At 37.4% G+C, this 17,500-nt stretch overlaps 2 protein-coding genes and 1 long non-coding RNA gene across 3 annotated transcripts in view; 2 read left to right on the top strand and 1 right to left on the bottom strand.

Annotated features, from left to right (window-relative positions):
- The window catches only part of LOC137974714 (uncharacterized), a 12,089-nt gene extending 8,373 nt beyond the window's left edge, over positions 1-3,716 (top strand). Inside the window, exons 7-10 of the mRNA XM_068821657.1 lie at positions 1,048-1,105; positions 1,543-1,667; positions 1,781-1,861; positions 3,501-3,716. Coding sequence (XP_068677758.1) covers positions 1,048-1,105; positions 1,543-1,667; positions 1,781-1,861; positions 3,501-3,684 — 448 coding nt within the window. The 3' untranslated portion in view covers positions 3,685-3,716. The remainder of the gene's footprint in view (positions 1-1,047; positions 1,106-1,542; positions 1,668-1,780; positions 1,862-3,500) is intronic.
- The window catches only part of LOC137974720 (uncharacterized), an 11,894-nt gene extending 757 nt beyond the window's left edge, over positions 1-11,137 (bottom strand). The window contains exons 1-4 of the long non-coding RNA XR_011117494.1: positions 10,939-11,137; positions 10,792-10,852; positions 8,654-10,691; positions 3,523-3,651 (exon numbers count right to left, since the gene is read on the bottom strand). This is a non-coding gene — a long non-coding RNA (uncharacterized lncRNA). The remainder of the gene's footprint in view (positions 1-3,522; positions 3,652-8,653; positions 10,692-10,791; positions 10,853-10,938) is intronic.
- The window catches only part of LOC137974713 (interaptin-like), a 15,576-nt gene continuing 8,393 nt past the window's right edge, over positions 10,318-17,500 (top strand). The window contains exons 1-12 of the mRNA XM_068821656.1: positions 10,318-10,454; positions 10,581-10,910; positions 11,292-11,408; positions 11,964-12,422; positions 13,212-13,280; positions 13,804-13,901; positions 14,166-14,346; positions 14,565-14,654; positions 14,771-14,868; positions 14,971-15,139; positions 15,309-15,455; positions 16,186-16,409. Coding sequence (XP_068677757.1) covers positions 10,410-10,454; positions 10,581-10,910; positions 11,292-11,408; positions 11,964-12,422; positions 13,212-13,280; positions 13,804-13,901; positions 14,166-14,346; positions 14,565-14,654; positions 14,771-14,868; positions 14,971-15,139; positions 15,309-15,455; positions 16,186-16,409 — 2,027 coding nt within the window. The 5' untranslated portion in view covers positions 10,318-10,409. The remainder of the gene's footprint in view (positions 10,455-10,580; positions 10,911-11,291; positions 11,409-11,963; positions 12,423-13,211; positions 13,281-13,803; positions 13,902-14,165; positions 14,347-14,564; positions 14,655-14,770; positions 14,869-14,970; positions 15,140-15,308; positions 15,456-16,185; positions 16,410-17,500) is intronic.

Below are 17,500 nucleotides of genomic sequence, written 5' to 3'. Positions count from 1 at the left end.
AAACAGCTAAAGGGCATGGTTAAAAGAAAGGAGGGAAGGGGTATTTTTTAATCTGGTAAAAAGCACCCCAACCTCACAGCAAGGATGGCACAGTCGGTTAGTGCGCGGCCTTGGTGCAAGAGGTCCTGAGTTCTTATCCCCGGATCTTGCATCCTTGTTTCGACTTCTTTCCTTTCCTTGTAGCTAAGTAGCTTTAAATACACGTAAAACAGAGCACTGATGGAGAGGGGGAAGTAAAATGAGCGTACCGTCGACCTCAGGTTTGTCAGTTGAATTAGTGTTATGAGTTATCGACGTTAAATATGTTTACTTTACTTCTTTTTACCCCTGTGACTAAACACATTCCACTGTGTGGTGGTTAATAATAATATAATCATTACTCATTCTGTTTTGTCAGATCTTGAAAATCCTCCAGGCTGTTGAAGTACATGAGTTAACTTCAACATGTTCCAGGAGCTGACAATTAAAGTTCCCTTGACTTATCATAGCTAATTGTGCTAAGGTGCCCTCTTACACTGTTAGCAGTTGTCCAAACAAGAATATTAATAGACAGTACAGTATAATCTTGTGAAGGATACAATACAATACAATACAATGATACTTAATTGAACACTCCCCATAGGGGCTTTTCAGGGTCAATGAAACACAACCACTACAGAACAGAACATTCAACAACAACTGTTAAAAATCCCAACCGGCCGGAGGCAAGCTAGTTGGCTATTTACAAGTGCAGCTGAGAAGTTGAACCAGGGACTACCACGAACAAATTCAACCAGTGGTCAGAACGTGTCTTGAACCCGGGATCCCCGGATCTCAAGGCAAGCGCCCTAACAACTGGGCCACAATGCCTCTATATAAGATACAAGTTTATAGAATTTGAATCTCAAATGACAAAATCTTTAGCTCCAAGTGTGATATTACAGATAGTGTCCTCTACATTTTGAAACATATATGATCAGAATATTGTTCTTCTATAAAACGTAAACTTGTTATTTGCTATTTTTGGAACAAAGTTGAGAACTAATTATTACTTTTCCTTTTCTCAAGTTATAATGTGGCTGTCTGTGAAAGACAAACTGAGTTCATTTCCAAGCAGAATCCAAAGGTACCATCTCTAAAGAAACAATATGTTTTCTTCCATATTGTCAATCACTCAGCTCCATGAATCTTTTGGCGTGTTATAGTCAACTATCCTGTTTACTTTCCACAAACCAAACCAGCCTCAAAGAAAGAATGCTTCCTGACCATCACAGACACATGGGGCACAGTTACCAATAAATGAATTGATGATTTGTATTGAAAAAAGACTCCACCTTTAAGTTAATAAAATTTGTATCTGCATTATTTAACTTGAGTATTTTCTCAAAAGGTGATTAAAATTTGTAATGAAACCATGACCTTTATAATATTTAGTATTGTCCAACCGTAACATTGATAATATTTAAGTTATGATAAAAGATATCATTATCATTTGCTTAATTGAGACAGTTTTTAGTAGCAATGCCATAGTTTTCAAGCAGTTCTCTGTTTTTGTATTGCCAGTGCAAGGATCTGATCCGGATTGTTAAGAACTGGACTAACACTGTTTCCTGGCGCAATACCTCATCAAAACCGAGTCATTACTTACTGTCATTATTGATCACAGCTGCTTATCAAGTGGTCAATGAGTAAGTATTTTCAACAATAATAACCCTAAGTAATAATTATTACTTACTCAACCATTGAAATGGACACCAAATCAGAATAAAATTAACATCTTAACATTCCATCCCTCTTACAGGGGAGGTGAAACTGAAGCAGTAAGAGCAGACAAGGATGTGTTTTTGGAATTGGCAGACATGGTTGGTGATGAATCATTAGAGTAAGTGTCACAAAAAAGTACCAAAATAAGGATGTATCCTCTCAACCAAATGACAAAGGTATAGCTAGACAGACAGATAGATAGCCCTCATTTAAAAATGATTGGATTTAAAGCAAAAAAGCGTGTGGCGTGGTTTATACTTATATACAGAAAACTATAAGATCAATATGCAATAAGAAACCTAAAAGCAATCAAGTATAAATGATTTATTCAGATAAAAAATTGCAAGAGGATGGAAATGTTGTGCAACCTGGAAGCAAGTTGGGTTGTTTAATTCATAGGGATTGGCTTTGAAAGCGTTCAGACAATAATCATTAATGTTCACTTGCAGCGGTTATAATTTGCTGAGAAAAGTTTGATCTGGCAGTGCAAAGAATACTTCTTCCACATTCCTCAAAACAAGTACCGGTATTTAAAAATTAATGTTCCCCTCTTTTAGACAAAAATGGAAAATGAGAAACTGTTTACCAAATAATTTGGACTCATGGGTTTGAATCTAATTCAAGCCTAGCTTTTTGTCAGGCTTCAGTTGCGACTGCTTAACTTGCTCTCTCTCAACTGTGACAATCATCATCATTATTATTATTATTATTATTATTATTATTATTATTATCATCATCATTATTATTATTATTATTATTATTATTATTATCATCATCATTACCGGTATTATTATTATTATTATTATTATTATTATTTCCAACACACACTTGCTTCCCACCAATGCGGCCCAGGTTCAAACCCAGACTCGGCGTCATGTGTGGGTTGAGTTTTTTGGTTCTATAATCTGCTACAAGAGGATTTTCTCTGGGTACTCCTATTCTCCCCTCTCCTCAAAACCATCATTTGATCTGATCTGCATTAATTTGAGTTGATTTCAATTTTACAGTGTCCCCAATTAGTTCTCCAGCACTAGAAGACTACACACTTTAATAAAGTTCCTTTCCTTTCCTTAAGGACGTTCGCGCCAATTGTTTCTGTGCATCCTTACTGCGCACGCAAATGCACACGCCACGTCATACACGAGCGCGTGCGCTAAGTAATAAAATGAGAAATGATAGGGCAAAAGGCCATTGCTATAGCTTTGCCTGGATTTAACGGTCTTGGATGTTCGGTGACCCCTATTTTTCTTTCCAGAAACGGATTTTATTTACAATTATCTCCACGTTGTCCAAAAATGAACAAAAAATCAATGTGGGAAGTTAAAAAAATTTCAAGATTTCTGCTCACGGGACATCAAATCCTGCCATCTTGCGGCTGCAAGGCGCGTGAAACTGTGGTCGCTAAATGCAAACTTGATCTTTAAGGAACCTCACCAGTTGACTAAATTCACTTAATAAGTCCACTTAAACAATATTTGGCAGAGAAGATTTCACTTCAAAGATTTAATTGCAATATATTTGGGTTTACAGACACTGGCCTTATTCGCTAACGAAGCCTGATTTTGTCACATTTTGGGTGTTTTTCCGGGCATGTTCTCTCCAAAACGAAGTCGGTGACCCCCCATTTTTTTTACATTTCTGACATAACTAATATCTTACAGTGGTAAAAGTTTCAGAAAAAAGTCAATGTTGAAAAATTTTCGCGTGAACGTCCTTAAACCAAAACTTATTTTATCTGTTTTTGCCATCTTTCTTAGAGTATTTTGGAATGAGTATTACCTGGCAGACGACTATCCACGTGAACATCATCCAATCGCATTTAAGCTACCAATTGTTCAGGATCCTGCCATTCCAACACACAATGTTGCATCTGTTGGACTTGAGGACTGGGCCCAATTTAGGAGAGAGCTGTCAAAATGGGTTGCAAAGTTGACTCTTTAGTTAGTTGCATAGTTGCCTGGAAAGAACTTCCATTATTCTGAGGGTAGGGTTGGGGGGGGGGGGGGGTGGGGGTGGTATTTAATCCATACTATTATCAACCCTTTTTGAAACAACGTGGCCCAGGCATCCCTGGTGAAAATCCTTAAAGGATCTTTGAAGATCTTCAAAGATCTTCAAAGACCTGACAAAGATCTTTAAAGATGAAGATCTTCACAGGATCCTTGAAGGATCTTTAAAGGATCTTCAAAGATTTTCTAACATTGAGGACTCTTGGGATACTTCATCAAGATCCTTGAGGAAATTATCAGGATCTTGCAAAGATCTTACCAAGATCCACACACAAAATCTTGGAAAGATCCTCAAAAGGATCCTTGAAGATCCTCAAAGAGTGCCTGAGGATCTTACAAGGATCTTAAAAGGATCCTTGAAAGGATCTTAATAAAATCTTTGACAGAATCCTTAAAGATCATGCTAGGATCTTTTGAGGATCTTTGAAGGATCCTTATAGTGATCTTGAAAGAAACCTTGAAAGGATCCTCAAAAGATCCTCAAGGATTGTATGAGGATCCTTTAAGGATCCTAAAAGAATCTTCAGAGGTATCTTGAAAAGATCTTTATCAGGATCCTTAAAGATCCTATGAGGATCCTTCAAGGATCTTAAAGGGATCCTTAAAGTGATCTTGAAAGGATCTTTGTTACAATCCTTGAAAGATCCTATGAGGATCCTTCAAGGATCTTAAAAGGATCCTTATAGTAATCTTGAAAGGAACTTTATTAGGATCCTTGAAAGATCCTATGAGGATCCTTCACGGATCTTAAAAGGAACCATAAAGTGATCTTGTAGGGATCTCCGTTAGGATCCTTGAAAGATCCTATGAAGATCTTTCAAGGATCTAAAAAGGATCTTTAGAGTGATCTTGATCCTTCAAGGATAAGGATCTTATAAGGACCTTTTTAGGAGTGAAGTGTATAAAATCCCTTAAGATCCTATGAGGTATTACGTACATGTACCCTGAAGCATCGTTAAGGAACCAAACTTTGAACATAAAAATAATCACGCTGTACACGAATCAATTAAAAAGAAAACGTTTATTCTGATGTAATCCATTAATTGTCGGAAATATCAGTAACAGATTACCTTGTTTGATGAACTCGTAATAGCTGCAGGCCGGGCCAGAAGCAATATGAAACAATATACTCTCGAAATATCAAAGAATTCGTGTCAGCACGTAATCCTTTTAAAAAATACCAGGGCTAAAATACAGAATTCAGGGTCACATCTAGAGACTCTAGTGACGAATCGGCTCGATCAGTATCTTTTCACATTCCTTTAAGGGTTAGTTCTGCTATGATTTGTGCTCACTTTTTCTTTAAAGTACAGTCCGATGAATCGGAGGGTTGTAATCCTCCGCCATCTTGGATAAAACGCGAGAGATAAGACTGGAAACTAGTGAGCCATTTCCTTTTTGGTCAGCAGTCACCAACGATTGCTCCTCTTACAGTTCGGCGGTTTTTTTCTAAGTTTGAATCAACGAGCATATTCTTATGATTCATGATTGTTTTGCCCTTTAAATACTGATTCAAAACGAGGAAATGCATACAGCAATCCAAGTACAAAGGTAGGCGCTAATTATAAGCAGATAATGTTTGAGTTGATGACTTATTGTCCTCAAAAATGACGATAGACTAAACCGGCTAACTCAACCAATTCAAATCTCTCGGGGTTAAGATTCTTTGTGTGTTTAATTTGCATGGCAATGAAGCATTCACATTTAAAATGATATGGTAATACTGGAACAAAACGTTTCATTTCGAAAAGATTTTAATTACGTACAACATTGAGTTAGCCGGAATTCGAACTTTTCAAACTTCAATTCCCAAATAATTGGACATGTACAGGCAAGGATTATAATTCGGCTTACTTGCTCTAATCCTGTAAAAAATAGGTGAACCTTTAACGAGATTACTTACTAGTAATAAGGTTTACATCAAAAGAGTGGTTGTTGCAAATTATATGATTGGCAAAGGATCCCTTCGATTCTCTGTAAATGCTACGTGTCTGAGGTTCATAGCAATTTACAAATTAAAGGTTAGGTGACGCACATTTATTTCCACTTCCACGGCATGACTTGCGAGTACATGTGGAATTCATGATAATCAATATGAGTAATTTGCCCTTATGGCTTTGTTTTTCTTTCAGGATGCATAACTGCAAAATATTCAGAAAAAGTTCTCAAAAAGCAGCCTCAGCCGACAATAGCACCATATACTGAGTGAAGAAAAAAATTAGTAATAAAAAGATAGATAAAATGAAATAAATACAAATGTGTTAGGTAAAATCAAACGTTATTGTTGTAGTACATGTACTTGTACTTGTAATGTTTCTCTTTCGCTGTTTTTCTAGGCTACAATTTAAGGTTTTTGTCTTATTTTTAAGAAACATTTTCTCAATAAAAATGGCTGTTTGTGAAAATATTTTAAATATTCCCAGCCATATCTTCGATATTAATGAGTACTTGATAAAAACTGTATGAGTATCTATATTTTATCTCTATTGTTTCTATGATTATTAATATACATTCAAGTCATATTATAGGTAATTTTGAGAAATTGGTTTACTGTATGCAGCTAGACTTTTAATTGATGGATAACCATGCATGTGACCAAATAACTCCAAAAGCTACTATGATTGTCAGTTGAATAAGATGTGAGCAAAGTTGTCACAGAGTTTCAATGTTAAAACAACAATGTTGTCAAAGGCAACTTGATCCACATCAAGTCTGTGAAAAACAATAGTCAGTGCATCATTTGTTCAGGTTTGTTAGATTTTTATTGTATTCTTCCCATCCCTTTGACCCAGGAGTTAGTGCCAATTTTGGATAACAAGCCAGGGTGATAAGCCTTACCAAACTTCACTTGCATCTTACTCAAGTGAGAATCGTAGTGTGTGGCTGTTTTTCATTCAGTTCAATAAAGAATGCTAGCAAATAAAGTCGGATATTGATTTCCCATGATTCATCATTGTTATTTTACCTCAATCATACTTAGCATTATAACATAAATAGTTTACAGACAAATGAAGCATTTTATGTATTAAAGTTTCTCTTTTACAGAAAGAAAGCTCCTTTTTCCAGGTTAAATAAAAGAATTTGTACATCAAACTGCAGTCTAATATGTGCAATTCAGGGTGAGAAGGTGGACAATAAAATTAATAATCTTGGCTAAGTTCCTGTAAAGTCCTAAATGATATTTAAACATAAACATCCTCAAGGATCTTGCAAATGATCTTGGCAAGGGTTTTTGAAGATCCTCAAGGATCTTGCACCAGCTCTTTGAAGATCCTCAAGGATCTTGGATATGGTTTTTGAAGATCCCCAAGGATCTTTGGTTGGTTCCTTCAACATCCTCAAGGATCTTTGATGATCTTCAAAGATCTTGGTCAGGATCTTTAAAAATCCTTGAGGATCTTGCACAGGATCTTGGACAGGATCTTCGAAGATCCTCAAGGATCTTGGACAGGATCTTCGAAGATCCTCAAGGATCCTTGAAGATCTTGGCAAGGATCTTTGAGGATCTTGGCAAGAAAGGCTAAGATCTTTAAGGATCTTTAAGGATCCTAGGTAGGATCCTTGAGGATTTGAGAAAAGATCCTTAGAAAGATCCTCAAAAAGATCTTTGAGGAGTCTTTAAGGATCTTCAAAGATCCTTCAAAGATTTTCACCAGGGATTATTATTTGGTTATCACTATTGGGCTAAGTAAATAAAATAAGCTGTCTTATTTATTCAGTTCAGGTGCTTTTTAGGTGAACTACAAGACTACACTGAAGAAAATACATAATACAGTCGCCACTGTTATAAAGTTTTTAAGTTTTGTGTTCTGTGATGAATTTTTCCTGCGTCAGTGATTCTGCAAAGTATTTTTTCAGACTCACTATTAAAATTAATGCAAGCAAAGGTTTTTTCCTAATTGTATATCCATTGTAAGCTCGTTTGTCAGGGAACAAAAATTTTTTCAAGGGGAGAGGGCTGGTGCCAACAGGAGTAGGTCATGCTTTAACTCAACCCTACCCTTGACTTTCTTCACAAACGAACCCTTTCATCCCCAGGCATTGACATATAAAACAGTTTGGTGCTGGACAGAGTAAAATCTATGATTGGTCCTCTCAAGAGACAAAGGCTTTACAACATCAATAGGGATCTTACGCAAGGATGACAATGACAACAGCTAAGAGAATGCCACAAAACAATAGGTTTAAGGGCGGTGCATATTATAATGAACCCTTATTTATTGCGCCTACATTCCGCGCATCTTGAGATACTCTAGTTCCCTATGGATGGTGGTTATTGATACAGGGATATTTTTGCATGGTTTAAAAACCATACAGAGCACCTGATGACAAACTTTCAATTTTCTCTCTCAATATCCACACCGTTCTCACCAATTTTATTCCTGGAATGTGGACTCACACTTTCCATGCCAAGCAAGTAAATGCAAAATTATTACAATAGCAGGAAATAATATTTTTAGATGACTTTCTCGTAGCCGTCGTCGTCGTCCTTGCTTAAGGTCCCTAATATCTACTCAAAAGCTATGCAACCCTTTTATGCTACAATCTCGGACAAAACTGTTGAGACAGTAACACAAATTCGCCTTCATTTTTAAACATCCCCACTTACTCTCCCCTTCCCACTCCCCTCCCCCGCTCAGTCAATGTTGCTGAGTATCGTCATATGTTCTACAGTATATTTCTGCCCAAGAGAAATCAACATTGGGGTTGGGGGGGAGGGAAAAGGGCAGGTTGCAAGCAGTACATTTGGATAACTTGTTGGAGTACCCAAAATGTTCTTTTGTCTCAACAGGTTTTGTCCGAGATTGTAGCTTGTGTACTGCTGCCCCCCCTCCCTCTCCTAAAAAAGGATCGGAGACAATGTTAGAGGAGAGCAAGCGGCTGTACACAGGCTATTTTACCGTTAAGGAATGCCCCATTGACAAGTAAAATTGGCTTGGATTGGACAGAGTAGACTCTCAAGAAGGCACAGAGTAAAGGGGTAAGGGGTACTCCATAGGATTCAGATGGCCAAACCTTGAATGTACATAAATATCATTAGGCCTCTCCTCCTCCTCCGTAGCGGCCGCTTGCTTATAAGTGCCCCTAATAAACTCTTGTTGAATTTATCTCTTTACCTGTAGGAAACTTATTTTGCAATTTTTACTTTAATATTTCATTCTTAATGCTCCATAAAACTTAAGGACGGTGCCTACTAATTCAAAGGTATTTTTCCCCGATTTATGATTATGCAGGAAAGGTAGATCTTTACAAGTGTTATTTAAATCCAAAAAGAAAATTGGGGTAACCATGCACTTTTCAAAGATAATTCATGAACAATATTTGTAAAAAGCTCTAAAATACAAAGGAATGTATGGCGTTCTTTCTCAAATTGAAGCTTAATTATCTCTAAAGAATGCATGGTTTCCCCCAATTTTCTTTTTGGATAACAAGAGTACTTACGAAGATCTACTTTGTCTGCATAATTTTAAACCGTGCAAAAATATCCCTGCATCGGTAAGCATCGCCGATAGGAAACCCGAGTATCTGGAGATGCGCAGAACGTATGCGCAATAACAATGGTAGGCACCATCCTTGAGAAAACCAGAAGTAGACGGCTGGGAAAGTAAAATAAAAGTAAAAGTAAAAGCTCCCATTGTTGTGTGTCTCGTTCTACAAAAGCTTGTAAATAATTTGCATGTGCTGGCCCTGTGTGGCCCTGTATTCTGTAGTCAGGGGCACCCAACGAGAATATAGTTCAAAACCACTTCAACATAGCATTGTTGAACGTATTTTAGTATTTAAATGGTAGATATAGGCATCTTTTTATCCCCTAAAAATTTTTCATCTGTTCGGATTTCCTAGCTGAAAGTCTAGTGATCCGAAAATTATAGGGATCAAAACTTACCTTTTCCAAAATTTCAGCCAGAAAAAGGTTCCCGAAAATTCTAGGTGACCTTTTTAGGATAAAAATCCGTTAAAAATGTTCGAAAATCCTATTAGAGGCAGGCAAGCAAGAAATTTTAAAACAAATGTTCCGAAAATTCTAGATCTCAAATCGTCTTCCGAACAGATATTTTCCGGAAATTGACGATGGGTGCCCCTGTGTAGTTGCTCCAAGCTGAGCAGTTTGCGACATCCATCCCACGCATGAACCCATACCTCTTGACTACAGCTCGGCCCTTGCTTTTGAAGTTTATGCAACTTACCTAACCCATTGGAAGTTAAATCGAAAGGATTTGACGTAAAATATATGTTTCATAAACTCAAATTTAACTTCTCCTAAAAATATTTTCGCTTAAGCTTAATTAATGTAAGGTGCTTAAAAGTTTAAGTTTTTCCAAACTTAAAAGCATGTAAACATTGCAAGGATGCCCTTGAGGGAAATAAAATTGTGATGAAGTTATTCTTGTGCGTTCAAATGCTAAATCTTGGGAGCAACCTAATATGAAGTTGAGAACTCACTTTTCGTGACAATTTTTCACAAAGTGGTTTATTTATCAGCAACTTCCGCTGGTATTACTGCTGGCGCATCGAAATTCCACCAATCAAGTAATGCTTTAGACGACTCGGAGAAGTGGCGGTCATTTCAAAAAGGTGCAAAAAACAGCTGAACTTTGTTTGTCAGAGTCGTGGAATTGTAAATTGACTGTAAACCGCAGTTGATTATAGTAAAACATGCAAAGGAGTCTAACTGAAGATCGGGAAAATCTGCCCGTTGGGGTAATGTGTTCTTCTTTATAACAACGACGAAACTTACTAGAATTTCAAATCGATCTCGGTCTGACAGTTGCACGATAATCAGTGGACTATTTTTATTATTAGACATTATTAGTATGCATTCAACAGGTTGCAGCACAAGTCACTCCTTCCAGACAGCCATTTAAAAGTGTACAGGATAGTCGCGTCAATAATGGCGCTCCAAAGCGGTCTCTTCCTTCAGGTCTTTCATCAAGGACGCTTTTGAAAAGAAAGCAAAGATCAAAGAGGCATAGTGCTCCATTGTATACCTTGTACAATAATGCCCCAAAGCATGTCAAGTCCGTACAGGCAATCTCACCTGTACTTGAAAAATCTCCTGAGAGTGACAATGTTTCTGCAACGCAACTCAGCTATGAAGTCTGTATGAAAGAAGTTGTGGGAAATGTGGTTGGAAGAATCCTTGAGGAAGTTAAAAAGGTTTGAGCCTGACTGCCTCATTTTTTACCTTTCAAAGTTATCTTATGTTGAGGTATTTGTTTGTTTTGCCTTTTTGGGGGTTAATTTTCAGATCCAGGTGAATGTGATCAGGAAAAGTAGTTTCAGACTCCTAAATTTGCTGCTATTTACATACATTTGGTTGAAATAAAATTTAAATAATTAATGAAATATTTGAAGTGTAAAAAAATCAAGTTTAAAATACACCTGCACATGTGCCTCAAATTATTTAAAAAATTCAAAACCGATTTCTCCAAAAATTAGCATAAAGTATAGCTGTCTTTTTTTGCACAGGATGATTTAAAGAACATGGCTTGGATGTGTTTTTTTTTTACTCAATGATCTGTTTGCTCCCCTTACCAGAATGGAAAAATAAACGGAGCATGTTCTCAAAAGAAGATGGAGGAATATGAATCAATAATTCTGCAGATGAATAAAGAAAGATTGAGGCTTGAGAGGCAAATAGCTCAGTTGATGAAGGTGGGTTCCTTTAAAAGACTATTCACATATAATTATTATTACTATTTACCAAAATCTCTGATTTTTTAAAAAAAAATTTGCTTTCAAATTGGAAACCTGGACAGGATATTGGCAGTAAAAAGGGAAATTTCACCAGCAAGGACTCAAATTCTGCAAAACCTGAAATTGAAATTTTAGTTTTGAATTCATGTTAGAGATACTATGCCTAGCCATGACCAATAAAGTCAAACAGTCATTTAGTTATCAGTATTATTACATGTAAGTAACAAAGAAAGCTATGATCCAAAACACACAGCACAGAGTTTATCAGAGATCTTTATGAAAACTGAATAGAATAAGAACACAGGATTTCAAACTTCTCTGTCAATTGCTTGTTTTGGAATCCTAATGATAACAGGGATGATAAAAAAGAGGTGGTGAGAGGTATAAAATTATTCATCTCCTTCAACTTCTACTTTCTTCTCCTTCTTGCTTTCATTATGATTTTCCAAAATATATATATTTTTTGTTTTAATCTGTGAGAAACAAACCCAGTGAATGGATTAAACGTTTCAGGAACAAACAACAAATAAGAGGATACTTTGCGGCAAAGCTCCAATGGCAGCAACAATCTTGAAAGATGAATTAGAATCAAAGCAAAAGGAATTTGCTGAGCTTCAAGGAACCTGTCAACAGCTTGAAGAGTTGCTGTTAGAAGTTCCTGTTTTGAAAGAAGAGTTGCAGAAGAGCAATCAAGAAACAAAGGCTGTGAGCAACCTGCTATTCCAATGTCGAAAAAGCAATGCTGAATTAAAAGAGCATGTAGCTAACCTCAATATGCAAATAAAAGACGTTGACATGATCTCAGAGCAACAGAAAGAGCTTCAAAAGAGGATAGGTGACGTAGCACAAGAAAGGGATGAAAATGTTGCTGCAGTTCATAGACTTTGTAAACTTTTAGAGAAGAAGGAGGAAGAAGTTCAAAGGAACAGAAACCATTGTGTTACTTTGAAACAACTGGTGGATAGGTTAGAGGTGGGTTATGATAACAATATTTTATTATTAGTTTTCTCTGTCATTTTGCTGAAATGTGCAAGACATTTTTTGTGAGCCAAGAATGACCTTCCCTGCTAGCAGAGGTTTCTCACTGCAAGCAGTGTTTCAGAAAAGAGAGGGGGTTACAATGACTTGGTGAGAGCTGTTGACCTGCTGAATTCCTTGTTGACAGCCTGAGTGCCATACAAACTTAACTGAAAGCCTGTGCCAGCAGAGAACTTCACCATAAACCTTGTGGACAAATCCCAAAAAAGATTTTTATTTGAAGAATTGCCTGACTGTGTGAAGATTTCTTTTTAAGGATCCTTGGGTTAAGATGTTAATAAATAAATCTAAGGATCTTAGCATACTTGAATGATTCTTAAGGATCTCTGAAAATTTCATTTATAAGATCCTAAAAGATTGAACCATCAACACCAGCTGAAACACCTTGAACAAAACATCAGAACTAGCCAGTGTCAAACCACTATTTTACAGTGTTAACTCCTGACTACTTCTACTCCATTTCTAAACACATCCTAAAAGATCAAGTTGGCAAGAAAGTTGAAGATCTTCCAGAAGCTTGGCAAGGGTGCTTTAGCATTCTTGGCAAGAGTTTTTGAGGATTGTTTTTGAGACTGTAACGAAGAGGTTTGATTTTATAACGTCTTTACCAGTTACCTATCTCTTCCAAGCCAAAATGGTACACAAGTCCTCCCAGAAGAGTTTTGAAGATTCCTGTATTCACCAGGGCCATCATCCCACTTCATTTTTTGTTGCATTGTACAGAATGCTGCTGCTGAAGCAGAGAAATATGTAGCTTTGAGCAAGGAAAATGAAACGCTTTTTCAGTATCAGGTAAAGGACTGCTTTTTGTTATTACACTGCAGGCTCTGTTCGTGAGCAACAGGAAGCGAATTCTGTGCTCTGATTGGCTACCCAAGCAGGCAAGATAGGTTTATATTGCCCTTGTGAGACTGCTTGTTTTGTTCTTGTCCAAAAAAAAATCTACCGAAATATAATATAATCCAATTTTAAATCTCTTATTGGCCAAGCTTGTTTGGTCAAGATGGCTGGATGCTGGCTAACTTCTTTTTTGTGTTTTTTGTGGACCGAGACAGCAAACTGATTCCAGCTGGCTGTAAGCTGTGCTCTAAGGTCATACATGGACCATATAGCGGCTGCCAGAGGCACCATAATATGCTTTTGTTTTGACCTTGTTGAGCTGTGTTGTTGCTGTACTTTGCGACAACGACTAGCAAGACATATCATTTATTTATTCTTATTATTTTTACAACAAACGGGTTGGGGTGAAACATACTCTCTCTCAGAATTTAAATAAAAAATATGCAAGTGATACGGGTCATTATCTGCAACATAGATTGATGAACTCAGTTTATCTTTGGAGACAAAATCACAGCTGTTAGAAGATACCCAAAGCAATTTTGTGGAAGTGGAGGATGAACTGAAAAAATCAAGGTCAGTTGAGGTTTAGAAGGAAACAATTAGTAAACTGTTGTTCAATCGATAAAAAAAATACGCGATAATTTTCGTTTTTTGCCTCTTTGTTTATATTTACCGATCATTGTTTATATAAATTGATCAGCAATGATAAAATTCTAACCTAGATCAAGTTGGACTTTTCCAGTGGAGAACTGAATAATGCATTTGTGCCTGAAACAAGGTAGTGTCTAGTTGCCGACTTAGTAAGTAAATAACGTTAACTTTTTGCTATATTTCCAGAGAGAAGGAGAAGGAGTTAAAAGAGCGGTGTGAGAAACTAGGAGAACAGAGGGATTTTTTGGCATCCGATCAGGACCTTCATAAAATGGAAATATCAAGGCAAGAGCATTTGATCAACAGACAACAACAAGAAATAACTGATTTGAAGGTGAAACTTGAAAACACCGTGGAACAAATGGAGGTATGATCAAAATCACATCACTTTGATACATGTGTTTTCAGAGGGTTTTGTCGTCACTCACAAACGAAGTCAAACATGTTAGAAATCAGAATAAATGGCTCTGTTTATCCGGTATTGTTTGTTGTGTTGGAAATATTATCAGAGCTATTATGTGGAAACTTACAGAAATAAAGCAGGCTTCTGGAATTTGGCTCTTTCATATTTTGTTTAACTTATAGTACATGCAATCACAACAGCAAGAGGTCAACGAATTCACGGAAGAAGAGCGAAAAACCCTTGAGGTTACCGTCGGCGAAATGGAAAGCCAGGTATGGTGAGCTCCTAGATAGGTAACAATAACTTGATTGCACCAGAACCGGCCCCATCTAGTTTAAACATTTGCGAAGCTTTGCTAACTGATTTGTCTTTTTATGCCGCATTTCAGCTGAAACAGAGTAATCTCAAAAGGACGGAATTGGATGCATCATTGAAGAACCAATCCATGAAATACGAAGAACTTGTTGAGGAAATGGAACTGTCGAGGTAGATTTATATGAATATCCCAGGTGCATAATTTTATCGTACCAAACCATTTCGCTGGTTGCTTAATGAGAGTTTGAGGGCTAATGAGAAACAATTTTCCAGGGGTCTTTTACGAGATAAACAGGAGGAACTGGACGCCACGCAGTGCCAGGCCCATTGGATAGTTTTGCAACAGGAGTCAATTATAGCAGAGACTGCAAAGGAGCTGAGTGAGATTTCAGACATAGTGAACGAGTGTCTTTGGAAATGTAATAAAAGCGACGTTGACGAGGTAAGCTAACTAACAAGGCTCCTTTCAAAAAGGCGTTGTGTGCAGGCTTTCCCCTTCTTGGCTTTGCCGCTTTTGCGACGTTTGGTCTAAAGGCAATCTTCCTAGTTGTTCTCCTTTCAGAACAGTATTTTCCCAATGGTTGAAATTCTTTTTTCTTATTATTGTTTAGGTTAACAAGGGCAAAGATGTAACTCAGATATCCAAAATGGAATGTCCCTGCAGTGAAGATGACGCCTTTGCTACTCCCAGGTCGCTGGTGCAAAGTGTTTTGGAGGCGACAGCTATGAGAGAGAACAAGAAAGAACTACCAGCTGCTGTTAGTAAATTCTATTCAGTGTTTAATTTGAAATGACCCAGTGGTCAAAGGCGCATATTTTTTCAGATTTTGGACTGATCTTTGCCGAACCAAAACGAAAGAAGTTACTGTAACCAATCAAAACACATGAACTCAGTCAATAAACCAATCAAAACACGAAGATAAATCTATGTGTTGGGCATTAAAGGGGCTAGGTCACGCAATTTTAGGCAATCTCAGCACTGATCGAATGGTCATAGAATTGACTAAAATGTCAAAATAACTTTTCAAAACTATAAACGAACTCTAACAAAACACAGGAAAGCCAAGAAGAGACATGGATGGACAAAACTGGAGAGGATTGAAATGGATTGAATTTGGGTAAATTTGAAAAACGTCGGCCCCCCTTTTTTCAAATTTATATCAGTCTATATCATTTACACAGCTGGAAAATCATTCTCAGTTGTTATGTGGCCATAATTTTGAAAATGAAAGACTCTTGCTCTGCCAATTTGACGTTTAGAGCTCACAATTAACAAAATTAAACAAAATTACCTAAAATAGCGTGACCTAGCCCCTTTAAGCCCTGAAAAAGGCGCTTTTGATCGGGCGAAGAAAAGGCACGAAAGCGTTTCGGCCAATTGTAAATCAGATCAACTAGTTACTTGAGACATTCAACTGAAACCTGCTTTGCATGATATTCTTTTTGCTTCAGTAACGATAAAAAATTGGAGTTTACTTTTGTTTGAAGTCTCAGGCAGACGATCTTTGCGTACAACTAAGCCCAATTTATGAAGAAAGCGAAGGAGAGCTCAGTTGTTCTCGACTAAATCTCGGAGATGAAGAGAAGCCCCCATCTTTAATTGAGCAGACTCTGGGACTCAAACAAGCCCTAAAGCAGTTAGCAGAAGTCGTTAGTAACCTGGCTCCCTCGCTCCACGCACAGAATACGGTTAGAAGTCTACAAGAGCAAAGGTGGGGAAATTCATTTGTCTTTAATGCGTTGATAAAAATATTGAGCTACTGCTTCACCTCGCGATCACATGATAATTGCCACTTTCCGTTGGTTTGCTACTCCAGTTAGAGGCTTGTTTGTAGGCTTGTTCTTAGTAAAAGTAACCTTTTACCATAAGGGATCTTACGATGGATGTCTGTAACCATTTTACTAAGTTACGACAAGTTACGACTTTTTCACGACTGTTAACTTTCCTTACGTGTCGGCGTGTGTGGCGCGGAATCATTCAAAGTGGCGGGAACATTTCCCGGCATTTTTCTCCGAGAGCCGGGCACCATGCAGGTTAAGGGACGGGATGAACAATTTCTTCTGAGTTAAAATTTTTGTTTCTGTGTTTTGCAGTTCCTACAGTAATTTGATACCTATTCTGTGTAATTCGGGATTGCTTGAAATTTTTCTTTGTGCTTTATAATTGCGCAAGGTTTTTTCTCCTACTTTTCATTTACAAGAATTTTTTTGGTATTTTTTGCTATCCCATCCCCACACCGTCACAAATAAATGCTCTCTCCCTGAGCTTTGCATTCAACAGCTATGCAAATTACCATTTTCTTTGCTGGTGCAAAGGTTTGTTCTTTCTTTTTGAACGTCTAGATGAGAATTAACAGACTTCTTCAAACAAAATTACCCACCCGAAATAGCGTGACCTAGCCCCTTTAAGCTCCCTAATAAGGACCTTACGCAAAGACGACGACGACGACGGCTACGAGAACGTCACAAAACAAAGAGTTTAATGAACAAAAGCAAAGGCTCTGTACACCCTGCACGTGCGTCTTGCACTTTCTTACTTTTCTTTGCCGTCATCGTCCTGACAACGACTTGAATTGACCAAATTTGAGGTTGTGAAGAGGACGCGAGAACCTGACGAAACATTTTTGATTTTCTACCCAAAGAACCACACCGTTCATGCTAATTTTATTCCTGCAATGTAGGTACGCACTTTTAATTCCAAACTACTTGGGGTTGTAACGAAATTGTTACAATAACTGGAAATAATATTTTTGGACGACGTTCTCGTTGGCGTCGTCGTTCTCCTTGCGTAAGCTATCTTATC

Source organism: Montipora foliosa, chromosome 11 (assembly GCF_036669935.1).
Source record: "Montipora foliosa isolate CH-2021 chromosome 11, ASM3666993v2, whole genome shotgun sequence".
NCBI lineage: Eukaryota > Metazoa > Cnidaria > Anthozoa > Scleractinia > Acroporidae > Montipora > Montipora foliosa.
This window is presented reverse-complemented; position numbering and strand designations above follow the sequence as displayed.